Source organism: Paroedura picta, chromosome 2 (assembly GCF_049243985.1).
Source record: "Paroedura picta isolate Pp20150507F chromosome 2, Ppicta_v3.0, whole genome shotgun sequence".
In the NCBI taxonomy this organism is placed as follows: Eukaryota; Metazoa; Chordata; class Lepidosauria; order Squamata; family Gekkonidae; genus Paroedura; species Paroedura picta.
In genome coordinates, this window is record NC_135370.1 from 129,806,071 (window position 1) to 129,826,549 (window position 20,479).

Below are 20,479 nucleotides of genomic sequence, written 5' to 3' on the forward strand. Positions count from 1 at the left end.
TGTTTCTCAGATGGAACCTGGCTAGCCTCCAGTATGGCTAGTCAGATTCTGCATCCTCAACTTTCCAAGTTGGGCGCTTCGGCACCCGAAGCAGCCATTCGCTCCCACTGCGGCCAGCACAACGCCGCGGGGCGGCGGGAGGGGAGGCGCAGGTGTCAGCATGCCAGTGGGCTTACGCCTGTGCCTCCCCTCCCCCCACGGTGCAGCACTGGCTGCGGCGGGAGCAAATGGCCACTTCAGGCACCAAAGCGTCCAACCCTGTGAGACCTCTACTGAAAAGCAACTTAGAGAATAACAGGTTTGTCATAATGCCTGTTCCACATTTTGGCCAATGTGGTTTCAGTTTTCAGATGAGAGGCTCCTTGAGAGACTGTTTTAAGAGAGCCTTTTTTTCTGTGTTTTTTTTAAGGATCTAACTTCTAACATCTTATTTGGTGCCTTTCACACAGAGCTTTTGCCCCACCCACAGCAGGTTTTGTTTTGATTCCACAAAGCTTCGTGTTCTGGAATAAACAGCATGATATGTATGGCTCCCAGAGGTTTCCTTTCTGAACCAGAACAAAAAGACACCCACCTCACACCATCTCAGAGCAGCAATAGCAAGGTGACTATAGGCAAGTTCTCTTCGGCAGGAACTTCCGTGGACTCTTGTGCTTGGAAGGAGCCCCTGTCACACAAATGATCTGCAGAATCTTTCCCTCCCACATTGCCTTTCTTGCTGTCCCCACACATAAATGAAAAACCTACAGCACTGGGACAAGATGTTACCACTGACAGTTCTGGAGGTTTCTAGAATGTAACCACTGCCTTAATGTATAGTGATTCACTGTGAGAGATCCAATAAGTTTTTAAAAGATGCCCATGGTAGTGATGAATGCTACTAAGAGGCCATCATCCGATGACCTAACAAATCATAAGATAGAAACACTTTGCAGCTTTAAGATACAAAGTTGCCCCATTGATGCAAAGGGACTCCTAAGGAATAGCCAGCATGAAGGAAGAGCATTGGACCTTAAACTGGAGGACCAGGGCTGAATCTCCACTTACTTTGTTTATTCCTTTGTGGATCCTGCTGAATCCAGATCAATTTGAACTTGAGTCTTCCTCCCCCCCCCCCATTGAAACAGAAAAATGTACTGCACGTGCTTAGGGAAGCTCAGAAGGGGAGGGGGGAGCCAAGCACAGCAGGAACTTCTTTCTTTTCTTGAAGTGGGGGGAGAGGAGAGGATTGCAGACAGCAGAGGAGGGGGAAAAAACCAAGAGGCAAATTTCTACTGAGAGAAGTTAGGGCTTCTGGAGCCTCTGCTGAGAGATGTTAGGGCTTCCCCTTTAAGGCAAGCTTGCAGCCTGAGGACAAGGAACTGAAGCTTGGCCAATCAGGGCTTCTCTACAACGGAGCTCAACAGCAAATTTGGAACAGGCGGAGGTCTGCATGTTTTCTCATGCTTTCTCATGCCAATTTTTCAAATATTGAGGGTTATACCCACTGTAGGATATTGCAAGGAAAAAGTAGGGTCACTCCGGATCAGTCATGTTTGTTGCAGAGGGAAAATTTAAATCGGACAAAATCAAAATGGAAATAGCATTCAGTGGAGATGGCAGGGACCTGGGATTGGAATAAAAGCTCTGTGCAGATTCAGCCCAGGTTTGATTCCCCACTCCACTACATACCCAAGCTGAGTGACCTTGAGCAAGCCATAGTTCTCTTAGAGCTGCTTTCACAGAGGCATTCTCTTAGTGGTCTCTCAGTCACACCTACCTCACAGGGTGTCTGTTGTGAAAGAAAAAGGGAAGGCAATTGTAATCTGCTTTAGGCACTTTTGGGTAGTGAAAAGCGGGTATAAAAAAACAACTTTTCTTCTAACTCACCTCTGAGACCCCTACAAGTTGCAGAGGCTTAATAAGAGGGAATCTGGAATAAATACAAGAATGAATAAAAAGCTCAAAAGTATTAAAGGGCATACTTTTAAGTGAAGACCCCCCTCCCCAACAGAATTAACCACATAATGTCAGGGAATGAAGTAACGTATAGCTCTAATAGTAACTCCTGAACAATTCAAGCAGAAAATCTGCCTTTTTACATGAACACATTTTTTTAATGTGCTTGCATGCACATAGCAGTCACATAGTGAAGATTCTTGTGCAAAGGCAGCAGCTTCTGTCAAAGCATTGGGTTTTTTTTAACATCTGCACAGCCAATCAAATCTCCAGTGGCCACTCGAAAGCCCTGGTATGCAAAAGCCCCATTTGGCCCTTCCCAGTTTCTAAAAATACTTGGTGGGCACCAGGGGAAAGGTGATGACGTCCCACTAGGCTTGCCAAATCAGTTGGGAAATTCCTGGAGATCTTGGGGTGGCAGCTAGGAAGGCAGGGACCTCAGTGGGGGGATGCTGCTGCACACACCACCTTCCACAGCAGCCATTTTCTCCGGGGGAACTGATCTCAGTAGATTGGAAATGATTTTTTGTTCTGGGAGATCTGCAGGAGATCTGGAAGATCTGCTATACATGGAGGGAGGCAACCTCTGCATTAGTTCAGCCAGGGGCATGACTGGATGCTTTTGAAGTGTCAGAGGAATTGTCCACAGAAATGCCCTATAGTCACATGGCAGGTTAAGCGGCCACCACAAAATGATCCTTGACCTAAGGGGATGTATTGTCCTCATGGATCATTAAATAGAAGTTCCATTAAGGATAAACATGCTAAAAATGCAGATAATTTAGACTTAAATTAGGCAAGCAATGATTATTTGAGCTCTCATGTTGTGCAACTGAGCATTATTCCCATCAACTTTGTGTGTGAGCAGCCTCATTTCTTTCCCAGCTGTTTTGTTCACAATATGGATTAAAATAGGAATGGATTCCTCAGGCACAGATTGGCCTCTTGCTGCTTTAGATTTGTCTTTGTGTATTCTCCAGACTACTCCTATGTTCAGTCCCAAGGCCTGAGCCACTCCATTGCATGGACGGATCTAGCCAAGGACAAGGTTTGGGATTCTTTATGTTCCTAGCTTCAAAGTATGGGAAGGGCGAATTTGAATGTGGACTTTGGTGTAGGCCTGTTGCAAAGGAAATGTGATTTTTAAAAAGACAGACTGTTTAGACTTGGAATCTGTCACGGACATCGGAAACAATGGCTGCAATTAGAGATTGTTCCAACTGTTTGACTCTCTGTCACGCCGTCTGATGTGCAGCCTATGGCTAAAATAAAACTTGGTTAAGAACAGCCCCACCCTAATAACTTTCAACAACTGATTTTGTTTTGAAGAGGCTCATGCTAAAGCGCTGGAAATCTTTCAAAAGCTTGTTCTTCCATGTGCACGGGGTTACAAGTGTGGCTTCTAAAGAACAAAACAGGAAAGCTGTGGAGAAACTTTTTGTAGCAGAAGGAGTTAAATGAAATCCAACTCTCCTTTTCCTGTGCAGTAAGGATTAGTAACCAAACAGAAGGGGGGGGGGGGGGATAAGGGTGTTAAGAGTCACTGCTTCAACTGGAAGGCTGGACTTTTAAGTGGAGCGTCAGGATGGTTTTGTTGCTCTCGCTGTCATCCGCAAACAGGCACCTGGATCAGGTAAATCTTAGCTTTGTGTTGCAGGCTGCTTAGTTCTTTGCTTTTGTAGCCTACTTGTTTGAGTGGCTTTGCTTCTGAAGGGAGCTCTGTTTTTAACCATCAGGGTGTGGATTTAAATCCGCCTGATGAAGTTTGAAAAGCAACAGGGGAAGAAAGAATTGTGTTGAGTGAAGCTTTATAATTGCAATAATTAGATTGATTGTGAAGGTGTGGAGGGGAGAAGGAAATTTTGTATGCTAAATGGGTGTTCACTTGTTTAGGGGTCTTCTTGTTTCAGGAATTAAAGATAATCCAGTTGCCATATTTGGGGTGGTTGGAAGGTATTAACTTGAACCATCTGTCCTTGCTGTAGCAGCTTTTGCATTGGTAGGGTATTGAAGAGGGAATTCTTCAAAGCAATCCGGAATCCTGGGATGATCACACCATTAATTCAGTGGATTTCTGCACTTGCTTCTGTTCAATATTCATTTGATTGAATGTGCAAACCTGAGTGCTTTGAGAGAGTAACAGGAGGGCTGGCTGAAGATATTAGTCTCTTGAAAATCTGCAGTTGTTCTTGAGTGGCTGCTGCTTGGCTGAATTCAGTTTGGCTTAGGTCAGTGACTGATAGGTGTGTGGCATCATCCATCTGACTGGCTGGCATAGACTATCTTTTTAAAAGTCATGATGCCAGTGTAAATGATCACACAAGCATGTCCACAGAATATGCTGAAGTCTCCTACATGCATGAACAGTTTCTATGGAAACTTGTGCAGGGGAAGGCAATGGATCCCTCTCTGACTTTCTTTGCGTGCTGTTGCTTAAAAGTCAACAGACCAGCTAAGACAACCTTCTTTAAATGAGTCCCCACAAGTCTTCCTTAAGCTCACAAGCCCGTTTTCCCCTTCCATTTCTCAAGGCATCCAGCTTGATATATATGGTTCCCCTGTTCCTCTTTTATCTTCACAACAACTGTGAGCTTTATGGCTGAGTGTGGACTGGTAGGGATTTCAGCCTCCAGGTGGGACCTGAGGTTGCCCTGGAATTATAGCTCATCTCTGACTACAGAGATCAGTTCCCAGGAGAGAATGGATGCTTTGGAAAGAAAATTCTATAGCATTGGGCCTCACTGAGGTCCCTGTCCTCCCTGGGCTCCATCCCTACATCTCCAAGAACTACCCAACTTGGCTTTGGCAACCCTTCCCCCCCATCCTCTCTTCAGTGACCACTGGAGGCCTGGCAACCCTAAAATCTGGTCTCCTAAATCACTCTGCCTATTTGAGTCATTTAAGAATTGTTGCTAGTTTGTTTTGTTTGTTTGTTTTTTGCTTGAAAGAGGCTCACACCTTTATTTGCATCACATTATGCTGACATTCAACAGGTGGAGCTATTTCCCAACTTGGAGCTGGGACACTGGGAAGCTGCATCTGCTGGATGTTTGCCTGGCTTGGAGGGGGAAGGTGCTGGCCCCAAAGTGCTTACGTGAAAATGTTACATGTTCTGTGGTTCACCACAAACAGTGTAAAGAAAGGAGACTGTCCTATAAAAAAATTTATATTGCATAGTGATCACTTTCTTTAGTCCCTAAAAATGCTCAGCTAGCTGTGTTTTGGAGGACGTATAATTAAATTAGAACAGGGGAGGCTAGTTTGTAAACATGTTTCATTCTCCGTTTATTAATCTGTAGATCTGGCACAAACTGCTTCCACTCTAGTTAAGACAGTGCCTTTCTGCAAGAATGTGTCTTGCCAAGTCATGTGAGTTGCGTCATCGTTTTAATATATAACATAGATCAGACAGAATCAAATGAGTAGCCGTGTTGGTCTGAAGTAGCACAATAAAATCAGTGGCACCTTTAAGACCAACCAAGATTTATTCAGGGCGTGAGCTTTCGAGCGCAAGCACTCTTCCTCAGACTAAGAACAGACTAACTTAACAGTAGGATGCTCACTGGGAGATATTTTAGCCACACAAATGAGACGTGGTAGTAACAGGATTCTGAATGCTGGAGTGACAGTTATCTCTTGAGCTAAAGCATTTCACAGATTCGGTATTCATAGCGTCAGGGACAAGCACCGCAATGGGACTATGATTGTAGCAATCTGTTATTTATTTTGAATATCTCCTAATTAAATTGTGAAGATTACTCCAAATGGAGGGGATGGCAAGTTCCCATATAAGTGAGGAGGACCAGCTTTGAAAGACATGTATGCAAAATACTTTGTATTTTGAAGCTTTGCAAATTAGTTTTACAGGATTCCCACCCATGCCCACCCACCCAATCCTTAAAACAAATTAATGGGTTGGATCCAGGTAGTTTTTTCTTTGAGTCTTGCCCAGTTCTCCTCTTTATTTCATCCTCCATCCCATGGTGCTTGTCCATGCAGGTCCCGTAATCCCAAATGTAGCTTTTTCAGTGTCAAAGAAGACCTTCCCTTCTCTTTCTCAGCAACAGAAAAATTAGTATCTTTTGGTATCCTTGCGTATCTTGGAGTTCCTGCATATCTTGGAGCTATGTCAAACACAGATCTTTAAATTCATTAGTGAAATAGGGAATATTACCAAGACTCGACAAAACCCTTATAATATTTTTAGAAAGTGAAATTTAACCTTGCACCAAAAACAGTGAACATGTACATCTCATTTTGTAATAACAAGAATGAGCTTTTTTGAAGGTCATGTTTTAAATTATTTGACAGGTACTCTACATTATCTGCCTCCATCTACAGCTATCTGTTGTCCTTCTATCTATCTTACTTCATATATACCCAATAGGGGACCCAGACATCATTTTCCTTTGGTCTAATTGATCTTCACAGCCTGGTGAAATAAGTTAGGACAAGTAAATGTGACTGGCCCAAGGTCACCCAGTCAGCTTCCATGGTAGAATGGGGATTCAAACCTGGGTCTCCAGAATCCTTGTCTGAAACTCTAACCATTGTAGCACAGTTGCTTTCATGGGGTGGTCAAAACGACCCTAAAAAGGGCCAGGCTCCCCCTCCCCCGCAACAGAAATCAAGGCTGGAAGGCTGGCAATACCGTTGTGGTTACCTTGTTACAGCCACTGAGGGCATTTGCTTCCCAAGGCTACAGATGCTGCTTATATTACTTTGGTGCTCGCCCCCCTTTCATATTTCTTTATTTTAAATTTCAGATGTTTTTATGAACCAGGGATTTTTTTTCCAGGTTTGTAAAAAATCTGTATAGTCCGTTCATGGCTCCAGTCTCTGGATCTAAGTATCCACAGATATGCCCACACTGAGAATTTGATATATGATAATGATAGTGCCCAAACCCTGTAGAGCCCAACATGCACAGACCTATCTGTACTCCATAAAAATATATAAATCATTGTTTACAGGATTCAACTTGATTTCCCTGCAGCTGCACAAGAGCTGTGAGAACATTGTTCCAAAAGTCTGTGGAGGGCTGATTCATGTTGGGTCCACAGTAAGATGGGAAGGAAGGGCACCTAACCCCCAAAACCGTTTTCCCAAAAAAAGCCAATAGTGCATGTACAGCTCCAGGGTATAGCAAATAAGTGCCCTCCCCGCCCTTTTAATAGGTTGAGAATGTTGAGCCTACATGTCTCTAAAATTGTAAGCCCTATGCAAAATGACATCCATCGTATGAATGTCAGGGGCCTAATATGCCACAGTTATCTGGATCACTCTGCATTGGAGAATACATGGGCATAAAGATACATCTATTTATTCAGTAAATGGTATCACAGGTATGATATCCCAAATAAAACTGTACCTTAACTAGAGATTCAGGTGGTTGCCGTGTTGGCCTGAAGCAGCATAACAAAGTTCAAGTCCAGTGGCACCTTTAAGACCAGCAAAGTTTTATTCTAGGTATGAACTGGCAAGGTGGGCATGCACACAAACTTTGTTCTACTTTAACTATAATGTGTGATCAAGGCCTTGAATGTCATGAGGAGTTTATATCCATATTTCCCAGTTTGGAAATCTTGTATGGGTGGCTAAATGTGCCACAATATATAGTGTGTGCAGCATGCATAAAAATGCTTGAATTCTATGAAACTACCACCATTTTGTTTTGAGGTATAAGAACCATGTAGATCAGGCATCCGTGCATTCAGAGATAGGAAGACCATAGGAAGCAATACAGGTAACTTGACTCCATTGACAGAGCTCCAAAGGCACTATGGGCCACACCATAAATTTATACAGGAGCATTACAACACTGGCCTTTTTATGCTCAGTCCCTTTCCTAATACAGAGTTTGCCTTTATTATTCATTTATTTATTCATTCGTTCGTTTATTTATTTATCATTGCATTTCTATCCCGCCACTCCCACAAGGGCTCGCGGCGGCTAACAATTATAAAGCCCCAATAAATAAAACCCCATAAAACCCATCTTTAAACCGCCCGTGGCGCCACGGGCGCCACGGACTAAATAATTCGTTAAGGGGCCTTGAGGTGGGCTTTGTCCGTGATGAGGAAGGGTCCGGATTGGGTCCGGTGGGCTTTGTCCGTGATGAGGAAGGGTCCGGATTGGACCCTGCTTCACGACAGACAATCGTAGGGACCAATCGGCAGGCGCTTTGCGCCTGCCGATTGGTCCCTCCGATTCCCAGCCCCAGCAACTGCGAGCCGCGCACAGCGCGGCTCGCAGTTGCTCCTGCCTGACGCGGTGAGAGGCGCGAAGCGCCTCTCGCCACATCAGGCCACCGCCCCAGGGAGCCCCTGGCAGTCACGTGAAGCGCGGCTGCCGGAGGTTCCCTGCCTGGCGGCCTGACGTGGCGAGAGGCGCAAAGCGCCTCTCGCCACGTCAGGCCGCCGCCGCCGCAAGAAGCCTGCCGCCGCCGCCGCCCAAGCCGCCGAACAGACCGCCACCGACAACAGTGAGTGCCTAGCGCCCGCTGCATTTTCCTGCAGCGGGCTTGGTTACTAGTAACATTATAAAACACAACACAGTTATCCCCTTAAAATCCTCCAATTGGGGGCAAAAAACATCATAAAATCTCAGGGTGGACACAGGGGCTGCTCTTTTTCACTGCGGCAAGACTTTCACTGTGCTATCCACTACAGCAAATTCTGACTCCATTAGTGTATATTTGAATTTGGGATTCTTGTCTCAGTGTGCATCACCTTACACTTACCAACATTTTCCACACTGTCACACACTTATCCAGTTTGTGGCAGTCCTCTTAAAGCTGTTCACAGTCAGTGTTAGTTTTCACCATCCTGAATAATTTGGTGTCATCTATACCAGTGGTCCCCAACCTTTTAATCAATGTTTGACAATTTTACTGAGGTCCGTGGGGGGTAGTCTTTTGCCAAGGGACGCCGCCACCACCTGAGCCCCTGCTCCACTTGCTTTCCCGCCAGTGCCCCTGACTTTCTGCCGCCCGCTGAAGGCCGCTGCCAACAGCAGCTGCACAGTGCCACGCCAAGGGGGAGCCCCAGCCATGGCGGCCGCTGGAGAGCACCAAACGTGAGCCAGCAGCAGAGTAGCAGGGCGGCAGCCGGGGAGGAGGACGAGGAGGAGCCATGGCCCGGTACCGAATGATCCACGGACCGGTACTGGTCCCCGGACCGGGGGTTGGGGACCACTGATCTATACTACTAGGGGGCATCACCCCAAGGGTCAGACATGACCCAGTGCTTGCACAGGGTATACCTTTCCCTTTATACTACTCACTCCTGGTTCCAGATGATTTATAAATAAGTTAAATAATACTGTCCCAATACTGATCTTTGCAGGATCCCACTGCTTACTTCCTCCACTTTGAGAATAGTCCAGTTATTCCTTTGCTTTCTGTCAGTTAAACAGTTTTTAATTTATAAGAGAACCCATCCTCTTCTCCCATGACCTTTAGTGAAGGTAATGCTCTAGGACCTGCCTTAAAACTGCAGAAACCACAGAGGGTTTTTCCCCCCAGCAAGTGCTCAAGTGCCAACCTGGTGCTTCTGGGTCATGCTGAAAGTGGCATAATTGCCTGGGGATGACAATAACTGATCTCCCACTCAGCTAGCCTGCTTCTACCTGTCAACCAGCTGAACGTTGGTGGGCACCAGCCAAAATTGCTGGATGTTTCCCTGCCACAAGCAGATGCCTTAGGGTAATACCTCCCAAATGTGCTAGACCCATTGCTTAGCAGTCCCAGGAAGGTGCACTCAGGCCTTGGGGAGAGAGGCTTTTGTTTCTTTCAGAACAGGGCATCTGATTCAGGACTGGTTGTCATTTCCTTCCGAAACTTGAATGGCCAATCCTTCATCTCCTCCCCTAAAGCTTTGGACAGGAATATATTATTCTAATGGGGACATCTGTATCACAAATATAAACTGTAATTAGTTTTACTGTCACATTATGTCTCAAAGTATTTTTATGAAGGAGAAGGAAATCCTTTGATATATCAGTATATATTACAATCACAGAACAATGCTTCCCAGGGTTTTTGTTTGGAGCTCATGTTAATTAAATAGTTTTGAAGTAGAGTGGTCACCTGATTAAAGACATTTTATACGATTATGTTGGGGGATTCTCTTAAAATGTACTTCCAATGAAATTATCCTCCCTTTTCTCTGAGATCTGTCTGGGAGAGAAAAACTCATGACTGTTTCCACACTGGAGGCTTCGCACCAGGCTGCAGGCTGTAGTTTAAGCCAGGGCAGGTTGCCACACCTTTTCCTGCTCTTGCACAGGGGAGCATTTGGCCCAGTGCACCTCATCCACCCCAGATGTATGCTCCTGCATGGGAGCTAGAGCAGTGAAGCTCCCAGTGTGGAAGGCTTTTCCTCTAGCAAAGTAGACAGTTTTTATAGAATCATAGAATCATAGAATCATAGAGTTGGAAGGGGCCATACAGGCCATCTAGTCCAACCCCCTGCTCAACGCAGGATTAGCCCTAAGCATCCTAAAGCATCCAAGAAAAGTGTGTATCCAACCTTTGCTTGAAGACTGCCAGGGAGGGGGAGCTCACCACCTCCTTAGGCAGCCTATTCCACTGCTGAACTACTCTGACTGTGAAAAACTTTTTCCTGATATCTAGCCTATATCGTTGTACTTGAAGTTTAAACCCATTACTGCGTGTCCTCTCCTCTGCAGCCAGCAGAAACAGCATCCTGCCCTCCTCCAAGTGACAACCTTTCAAATACTTAAAGAGGGCTATCATGTCCCCTCTCAACCTCCTTTTCTCCAGGCTGAACATTCCCAAGTCCCTCAACCTATCTTCATAGGGCTTGGTCCCTTGGCCCCAGATCATCTTCGTCGCTCTCCTCTGTACCCTTTCAATTTTATCAACGTCCTTCTTGAAGTGAGGCCTCCAGAACTGCACACAGTACTCCAGGTGTGGTCTGACCAGTGCCGTATACAATGGGACTATGACATCTTGTGATTTTGATGTGATGCCTCTGTTGATACAGCCCAAAATGGCATTTGCCTTTTTTACCGCTGCATTACACTGCCTGCTCATGTTTAGTTTACAATCCACAAGTACCCCAAGGTCTCGTTCACACACAGTGCTACCTAGAAGCGTATCCCCCATCCAGTAGGCATGCTTTTCATTTTTCTGACCCAGATGCAGAACTTTACACTTATCTTTATTAAATTGCATCTTGTTCTCATTTGCCCATTTTTCCATTGTGTTCAGATCTCGTTGAACTCTGTCTCTATCTTTCGGAGTATTTGCCAGTCCTCCCAATTTGGTGTCATCTGCAAACTTGATGAGTAGTCCCTCCACCCCCTCTTCTAGATCATTAATAAATATGTTAAAAAGTACCGGGCCGAGCACCGAACCCTGAGGTACCCCGCTACTCACCTCTCTCCAGTCTGATGAAACACCATTGACAACAACTCTTTGAGTGCGGTTCTCTAACCAATTCCCTATCCACCTAACGATCTGAAAATCCAGATTGCAGTCCTTCAACTTATCCATCAGAACATCATGGGGAACCTTGTCAAAAGCTTTACTAAAATCCAAGTAAATGACATCAACCAAATTTCCCCGATCCAGCAAACCTGTTACTTGGTCAAAAAAGGAAACTAGGTTGGTCTGGCAGGACCTGTTGGAGACAAATCCATGCTGACTTCCTTGGATCACCAAATTGTCCTCCAGATGTTTGCAGATCGCTCCCTTTAATATCTGCTCCATTATCTTACCCACAACAGAGGTCAGACTCACTGGTCTGTAGTTTCCCGGGTCATCCTTCCTCCCTTTTTTGAAGATCGGAATAACGTTTGCTCTTTTCCAGTCCTCCGGGACATCTCCAGTCCTTAAAGAGGTTCCGAAGATGATGGACAAGGGCTGTGCAAGTTCTCTGGAAAGTTCTTTGAGTACTCTCGGGTGCATTTCATCTGGACCAGGGGATTTGAACTCATCCAGTGCAGCTAAATGCCTCTCGACAACCTCTCTATCCATGTTAACCTGCCACCCAGACACTATCCTTTGGCTAAAGCCATCTCTAGATGTGTCTAAACACTTTGACCTGTGGGAAAAAACAGATGTAAAATAGGCACTAAGCCTTTCTGCTTTCTCTGCATCTTTCGTTAGAGTTTGTCCATCCGCACCCAACAGTGGGCCTATTGCCTCCTTTACTTTACGTTTGCTCCTCACGTAACTGAAAAATCTTTTCTTGTTACAATGGGCTTCCCTGGCCAATCTTAGCTCACTCTCAGCTTTGGCCTTTCTGATGATTGATCTATAGTGCCTAGTAACCTGTAGGTACTCTTCTTTAGAGCTCTGTCCTTCTCTCCATTTCCTGAACATTTTCCTTTTCTTTCTTAGTTCCTCTTGAAGTTCTCTGTTCATCCAAATAGGCTTCTTAGAGCTCCTGCAGTGTTTTTGTATTTCTGGAATAGTCATTGATTGAACATGCAATAGCTCTTGTTTGAGTAGCGCCCACCCTTCACATGCTCCCTTCCCTTCCAGCATTCTTGTCCATGGTATGACACTCGTCATGTCTCTGAGTTTATTAAAGTTTGCCCTACGAAAATCCAACATCCGCGTCTGGCTACAAGCTTCCTTGGCTCCCCATCTCAAAAGGAATTCTATGAGGACATGGCCACTTCCCCCTAGGGTCCCTACCTCCTTCACCTCATCTACCAACTCTTGCCTGTTGGTCAGTATTAAGTCCAGTATGGCTGAACCTCTTGTGGGTTCATCTACCATTTAAAAATTAAGAATGAATTCGTTCTGACACCAGCTCAACCAGCAACAAGCTGGTATCCTGTGCAGGTGCAGAATTCATCCTCTACTGGAAAATACAAACTGAGGAGGACAGACGCCAGTAACACAAACAACACGCTAAATCCTCTTCTCAGACATAATTCACTCCACCCCCTGTTTACAGGACATTTGAGATACCTCAGAAGGACATAAGGGGAAAACAGTCATTTGCCTGAAAAAGAGGTAAGGAAGTCCCCACACTGTAACCATGAAATAGTTGCCTAAAGTTCAGGTGTGTTAATTAACAGGTCTTGGGCAAGAATAACAGAAAGGAACATCATAAAACATGGGAAACTAATTTAAAACGTAATCAATCTCTCTCATGTCAATAATGAAAACTATGTGAGGATATTGGATCCTTGCTCAGCATTTTAATAATTAACCACATTATCATTTTAATAACGAGCAGTTTAACCATATGAGCTTTAGTTCTACATTGACATATGAGGAAAAAGAATAATTCTGAAGTGAAAGGCATGTTTGCTTCAGGGGCTTTTTAGATGGAACACTGGCTGGCCATGGCAGGAATCACATAGCCAAAGGGCATTTACTGTTCTGTGTGGCTCAGGAGGAATTGCCTCTCATAGGATGGTGATGGCAAATGTATATATTAGTATTACTAACATCCTCTGTCCAATTAGTTGTAACAAAATTATTAACCTACTTAGTTAGATCAAAAGTAAACATTCAAAGGTAAATGAAGAAATGTTAACTTTAATGCAGCCCATTGTGGAACAATATTTTACTGTGGAATCCTTTCATTTAGCTACATATGCTTACTTAGATACAGATGGGTAGCCCTGTTGGTCTAAAGTAGAACAATAAAATCAGAGTCCAGTAGCACCTTTAAGACCAACAAAGATTTATTCAGGGCGTGATGAAAAGTGCTTGCACTCAAAAGCTCACGCCCTGAATAAATCTTTGTTGGTATTAAAGGTGCTACTGGACTCTGATTTTAATATGCTTTCTTAGTCAGTGTGATTTTTGTGGCTGCTTTCTGTTAGCCAAGGCATTGATGTCCAAGTCAAGGTTTGTGACAGATACTCTTAAAATGTTCATCTGTAAGCCTTGACCTACACTTTGATTTCACAATTTTCATCTTGGAAAAGGTTTGTTCACAGATGTATGTAGTCCGCAAAAGCAGACCTGACATCTCCTGAACACATTCACACAGCGACTTTACCCTCCTTATATACATACATAGCTTCAACATGGTAATTCATGGAAAGCGGAGTTAAAAAGCTGAGTGGTACGGGTGCCTGAACTTTGCTGGCTAGCAAAGCACCTAGAAATGGGCAAAGTGCTATCTTGGAGGATAAGAGCAAGAGAGGGATGCCAGAAGGAACCGTGGGGATCCAAACAAATAATGTTGCTATTGTCTTTTTTTTTTTTACAAGAAAGGGATAGGACGAACAGCAGTAGGTTGTACCTCTTGAGGCAGGATGGGTCTGAGGGAAAAGGCCCTGAGGGTGATAGCAGCAGACAAGCAGGTCGGAGGACCGCGTGTGGCCTGTAGTCCTCAGGTTGGGGACCCACGATCTAGAGGAAAGGGAAGAGGTTTATCATTCTCCTCCTAGCATGAAGCATGATAGCTCAGCCAGTGTGCCTGGAGGAAGACCAGCTGAGTGTGGAGAAAGGAGCTGAAGGAAAGGGAAGTTGATTGAAGAAAGGGAAGACGATTGTAAGCCACTTTGAGACTACTTCTGGTAGAGAAAAGAACCAACTTCTACTTCCTCCTCTTGCTGGGATAAGATCACGGAGGCTACACAGAAGGGTAGGGTGTTACTGGAGAGTGTGGGCCCTTTATTACCTTCCCTGGAATGAGACCCACAACACAGGGAGGCTCATCATGTAACAATCCTCCAGTCCCTCCAGGAGCAGCTATTTTAAGCTGGTCACCACTTGCTAAGCGCAAGCCTTGCATACTTTTCTGGAACATGGGTAGGGTGCCCCATAGGGGAAGAGACACAGAGAACATGTCAAAATATCACATGTGTCTCCTGAGCAACTAAGTGGGTGTTGCTCCTCTAAATGTTGCAGCCCTAGGCGTAAACTGCATGGAGCTTTTATTCCAATCCCAGGTCGATTCAGTCCCTGCTGTCTACACAGAATGCAATTTCCATTTTGATTTTGGGCAATTTAAATTTTTCCTCTGCAACAAGCAGGATTGATCTGGAGTCACCCTACCTTTATCCTGCAATATTTAGGAATGGAAATAACCATCAATATTTTCAGAATTGGATTGAGAAAGGATGTGGATCTCTGGCTGCATCGCATTTGCCATGGTAGAGAAGCCCTGATTGGTCAGGGCTGACTCCCATGGTAGAGAAGCCCTGACTAGCCAAGGCTGCCCAGGCTGTAAGCTTTTCCTAAAGGGGAAATCCTAATTTTCTCTCCCCAGAAGCTGCAGAATCAGTAACTTCTGTGGGTAGAGATTTGCCTCATGGGTTTTTTTTCTCCCTCCTCTGCTGTCTTCAGTCTTCTCCCCCCCCCCCCGCTTCAAGAAAAGAAAAGAAAAGAAAAGGAAAGGAAAGGAAAGAAAGAAAGAAAGAAAGAAAGAAAGAAAGAAAGAAAGAAAGAAAGAAAGAAAGAAAGAAAGAAAGAAAGAAAGAAAGAAAGAAAGAAAGAAAGGCTCCGTCTGGGCTTGGCTCCCCCCTTCCCTTCTAAGCCCCCCTAACCTTGTGCAGAACACTTTTCTGTTTCAAGGGAGGGGGGAGGAAGACTGAGTTGAAATCGATCTGGATTGAGCAGGATCCACACTGGAAAAAAACAAAGTTAGTGCAGAATCAGCCCTAGTTTGAGTTATTTAAATACATAATAGAAACAAATAAGCCCCAGTTATGTTATTTAGCTCAGGGTGAGTGATTCAAAGAAATAACTCCTGCTGAGTTCCTTCTTCTTTCCAGGATCCACCCCAGATCTCCAGGAGTTTCTTAACCCAGGTTTAGCAACCCTTCCCAAAAAGTTTCTATCTTTGGGAGTTTGGGAAAGCCTTCTCCTGCTTGCTCCTGGCCATGGTATTCTCCATTGCTTCTCCCTTTCTCCCCCCCCCCCCCTTTTCCCTGTCTTTCTCCCCAATGAGGATACAATGTGGCTTTTACAAAGAGCTTATTTTTTCCATGCTAAAATATGTACACTGCACAACAACCAAAGCAGCAGTGTAGACAATGTAGCGTGTTTTGAATTTGCAGTAGACCTAGGAAAGAAATGTGTGTTTGTATATACATGTGTGTGGGACTAGGGATGTGGCCTGGGAACCAAGGAGGTGGCAGCTTGAAAAAGTTTGGGAACCATTGCTCTAATTAGATCATCAAAATCTCACATGCTTCCTTTCACATCATGCTGCAATAACAACAGAAATCTTATCTAGCACAAATCTTACCAAGGCACACTCTCAAGGCAGTTTGCAAGTTGTATGGAGTTTAGTTTTCTTTTTCTATAGAAGCAACATTCCTCCATGAAGTCGCAAAAATAATCATTATTGGCTCGTGATGTGCTGTTTACAACATGGGTATACATTTCTCCATCAACCCCTAAATTGAAATTCATTACACATGTTTAAAATCATTTATAGAGCTCTGGAATGTATTCTTTGGTGGGGTATTCTTAATTGTGTCCAAAAACTATTCAGAGTAGGGCCAACCCATCTATTGGTTGGATGAGAAATTTATGCCAGGTGTTCAGCCTCTAGGGAACTATTGACTATCCAGAAGCTGAGAGGTAAAAGAGGGAGTAGAAAAATTATTGGTCAGGATCCAAACAGCTCCATGTGTGGATGGAAAGTACTTCCACTCTGTGATTAGTGTGGCTGATTTCTCCAAGTGTAGCTCACTGCATTGTGCTACAACCCAGTCTGGAGTAACCCCAAATTCTGAGGAACCGATATTCAGAAGACAGTCCTGTTGTAGGAAAAGGGATGGGGAAGGCATCAGGAAAGCCTCATTGTGTGCCCAAAAGCCCTGCCTGGCCTTAACCATCCTGGCAATAGTTTATAATGATTCTGACAGTGTCTTCAGTATTGATGCTACTTTTTGGTCAACTGAGTTCTCTGTCCCCTTAGAGTCTCTACAAGAGGGAGCATGGGTTTTAGGAGGGTGGTGGCAGTACAGCTCCAGAAGGATACAAAAAGGTGGAATTCTGTAGGGACTATACTTTTAAAACTGGAAAGCAATCTCTCTCTCTCTCTCTCTCTCTCTTGCACTGGTAACATCCATATGTATACATTTGCAGATTATAAAATGTTTTATGTATGTTATTTTATGTGGTGATACAGAGAGAGAAATTAGATTCTTTCCCACTTTCCCCTACCCTCTCTTCATACACAGTCCTGCTCAGATGTAAGAAGTTGCTTAAATTTTGCAGCAGCTGTAAAATTTCCTGACTTGGAGCTGTTCTAACAGCATCCAAGAGACCAAGAGAAGTTGCACCAGAGAGACCCAGTTTTCAGCTCTCTGTTCATTTAAATTCCTTATTTAATAGCTGTCCTGCCCCAGGAGGAATACTTTTGGTTGTATATGTTTAAACTATTTGACATCTCTGCTAATAGAGAGCCTGGAGATAATATTCAATGTGGAGATTGATATTTACATAAATGAATTATGTGTTTAAGTCACTGTAGTCATGTTGCAGATACTATATTACAAATTCATTATGGAAAGGGTTTTCAAACCTGCCATATTGAGGGCTTGTTCATATAATCAGGATAGATGTTGTAGTTTCAGGCTTGTTCTATAAAGACATTCCAGATGTTGCATTTTACATGATTGCTTGGTTTAGTAACTATTCAACATCTCTTTACAGTTTACAGCATGTTAGAACATTGAAAGTGAGCACAAATAAGGGAAAAGTGGAATACCCTTCTATAATACAGAGAAAAATGTTTGAGGGAATTATTGCTTTCCTAATACCTATCCAATCCTAACTGTCTTTTTTTTCCATGGAGAAAATATATAGTATCTATCCTTTAACAATAAGGAGTGGGGGGAGAGAAACTTGGTTACGTGCAACATGTAGTTAACCCCTAAAACTGTTGCCACTCTAGGGGTTATTCTACTAAACATGAACACAAAAATCTGTTTTATAAAAGAATTAGACATTGGTCTATCCAGGCAGTATAGTGTACTCTAACTGGTAGCCGATCTCCAGAGTTTCATTCCAAATTTCACATAATTTGCTACTTCATCCTTTTAGTTGGAGATGCCAGGGATTGAACCTGGGACCATCTGCAGGGCAAGTAGGTGTGTTACCACTGAGCCACAGCTCCTCCCTAGACAATTTCTATTTATTATACTGAATAATACTTTCCAAGGAAAATACACCAATGGAAGAGAAACTAGCCACTGCTTGCAGTTTTGGAAACCTGATATATCTTTGACCTGTGAAACATTTACAGTTTCCTTGATTTCTCAAGATTTTTAAAACATATGATGACCTTTTGTCCTGATTCAGAAAATGTTTAGACTAATGGGTTGAAATTAATTCAAAAAGCATTTTCGGCTAAACATCCAGAAGAAGTTCCTGAAAGTTAGAGCAGTTCCTCGGTGGAACAGGCTTCCTTGGGAGGTGGTGGGTTCTCCATCTTTGGAAATTTTTAAGTAGAGGCTGGATAGCCATCTGGCAGAAATGTTAATTCTGTGAATTTAAGCAGATTGTGACTGGATGGGCAGGAAGGGTTGTCAGTGCTTGGCTCTTGTGGCCCTTTCGTGCATGCTCAGGGAAATGCCGATCACCACTTTGGGATCAGGAAGCGAATTTATTTCAGACCACACTGGCCTGGGATTCAAGGGGAGGGGGTGTTTGGGGGGGGAATCATCTGGGCATTGAACTGGGGTCTCTTCAAGGGAAGGAGCTAGTGATTACTCTTTTGTGTGCACATCTTCAGATACAAAGTTATAGCAGATCTTTGAGTTGCAGTTGAAGGTAAACAATTAGCTGAGCATTTTCATCCAGCCTCTAAAAGATGGTAATGAACATGCCTAGGAGTTTTCACAACTGGGAACAGCACAGATTGCAGTGGTATCATTTTATTTTTCTGCTGCTTGTCACATGTTTTTTATTCTGAAAGATTCTCGCTGCGTTTGTGATTATCCTGTTTTCTAATCATGGCTTTTTACATAATTTGGGGATCTCGGTAATAGTCATTTTATCTATTTTTTTCCTCTTGCAGGACATTATGGCATTTCTGTTCCTATTAGTTATGCTCACAGTGATGCCTCACAGTACATCAACAGTAAGTAATCCCATGAATTTTTTTTTGTTACATTTGTGGTCAGATCAGCAGAGTGCAAAGAGGTCAGCCAAGCAGCTTGCAGAAGATTTCTGGTGGTTGCTGTGGTTAAAGGACTAAAGGTGAACAAGCTGAAACTGAATCCTGACAAAACAGAGGTGATGCTGGTAGGGAATGCTAAGACCTTGATGGGCATTCTGCTTCCCACTTTAGATGGGGTTCAGCTGACCCATGCTGACTTGGGTAACAGCCTCGGTGTTATTCTGGGCTTCCTGTTACTACTACAAAGGCAAGTTCATGCAGTTGCAAAAATGATTTCTTCTACTGACATTTTCAAACATTTCAATTCACTTGTGGACAACTCTACGAGAGAGAACTTTATCCCCATACTGAGCACATATACAGAGATGAATTTGTGCTCCCAGCATACCTTCTGCCCACATATGACAGAACGTTGTTCTGCAGTGGGTGGGGAGGGGAAAAGCTGAATGAAGAAGCCCATCTGCACCCAGAGTGCCATGGATCTCATTCCTCTGATGAAGCAGGAGGAATCCACTCTTAGATATGCCAGGGAGTGACTCCAGGGTCAATGCTCACTTGTGCAGATGAGGGGGGAAATTCCAACTGGAAATCAGTATCAAGTGTAGAAGGCTTTTGTTTATCTGAACCCAACCAGTTTTAAAAGCCCAGGGTAGATAAGCCCTTGGTTTCCTTCTCTGACCGAGTGATGGGCTTATTAGATTGTGGAAACTCAACTTGATGAGGACCAAACCCTCTGAAGAAAGGCTGTGGGACTTGGGAAAGTCAGCCTGGAGAAGAGCTGGCTGAAAGGGGACATGATTGTTGTTTTTTGAAAGGCTATCACTTAGAGGAGGGCAGGGAGCAGCTTCTATTGCGAGCAGAGGATAGTAATGGCTTTAAACTATGGGGCTTTCCGCATTCGTCCAAAATAGCACAATGGTTACTAATTGAAATCACTACAGTTTTGCCGTTATGCACAACGTCGTTGACAATCTGCAACACTCCTGAAACCGATCCGCAAAAAGCGCTTCATTGTAGCGCTTTCAGGGAAATCCCAAAAAGTGGATTCACCCTCCGGAAAGCGCTACACTCCTGCAACCAATCTGCAACACTAGCGGGAAAGTTCTGTGCGTTACCATTGTTGCAGTTTCTGCAAAGTCCCTCCCCCTGGCTCTCTCCTCTGATCTTCCGACGAAGCGATCGCCATTTTTTTTCTCCGAGCGAGCGGAGATCAACGCACCGGCAAGCCTTCATTTACCCAGTGAGGCTTCCCCGGCTGCAGTCCCTCTGTTTAAAGTCACCAAGCACAAGCCCGTTTGCTGGTTTATTTTCACTTTATTTTCACACTGTTTTCGGCCGAAAATCGCGCCCGTGAGGGGGGGGATTTTTTTTTTCACTCAGGGGGAGCGTGGCAACAATGAAATGGCAGCTCAAACATCACTTGCTAGCTGGATGGGTCTCTCCGTTGCAACGAATCAACGCAT

General features: G+C 44.2%; 1 protein-coding gene across 3 annotated transcripts in view; it reads left to right on the forward strand.

Moving 5' to 3' along the window:
• Nucleotides 1-2,911: 2,911 nt before the first annotated feature.
• PAPLN (papilin, proteoglycan like sulfated glycoprotein) overlaps nucleotides 2,912-20,479 on the forward strand; it is a 77,509-nt gene continuing 59,941 nt past the window's right edge. The window contains exons 1-2 of one of the 3 annotated variants that reach the window (XM_077322698.1): nucleotides 2,912-2,986; nucleotides 18,915-18,977. In XM_077322698.1, the coding sequence (XP_077178813.1) occupies nucleotides 18,921-18,977 (57 nt within the window). In that variant the 5' untranslated portion in view covers nucleotides 2,912-2,986; nucleotides 18,915-18,920. Of the gene's footprint in view, nucleotides 2,987-3,241; nucleotides 3,572-18,914; nucleotides 18,978-20,479 lie in introns of those variants that run through there. The other 2 variants (XM_077322697.1, XM_077322699.1) reach the window with 2 other exon arrangements.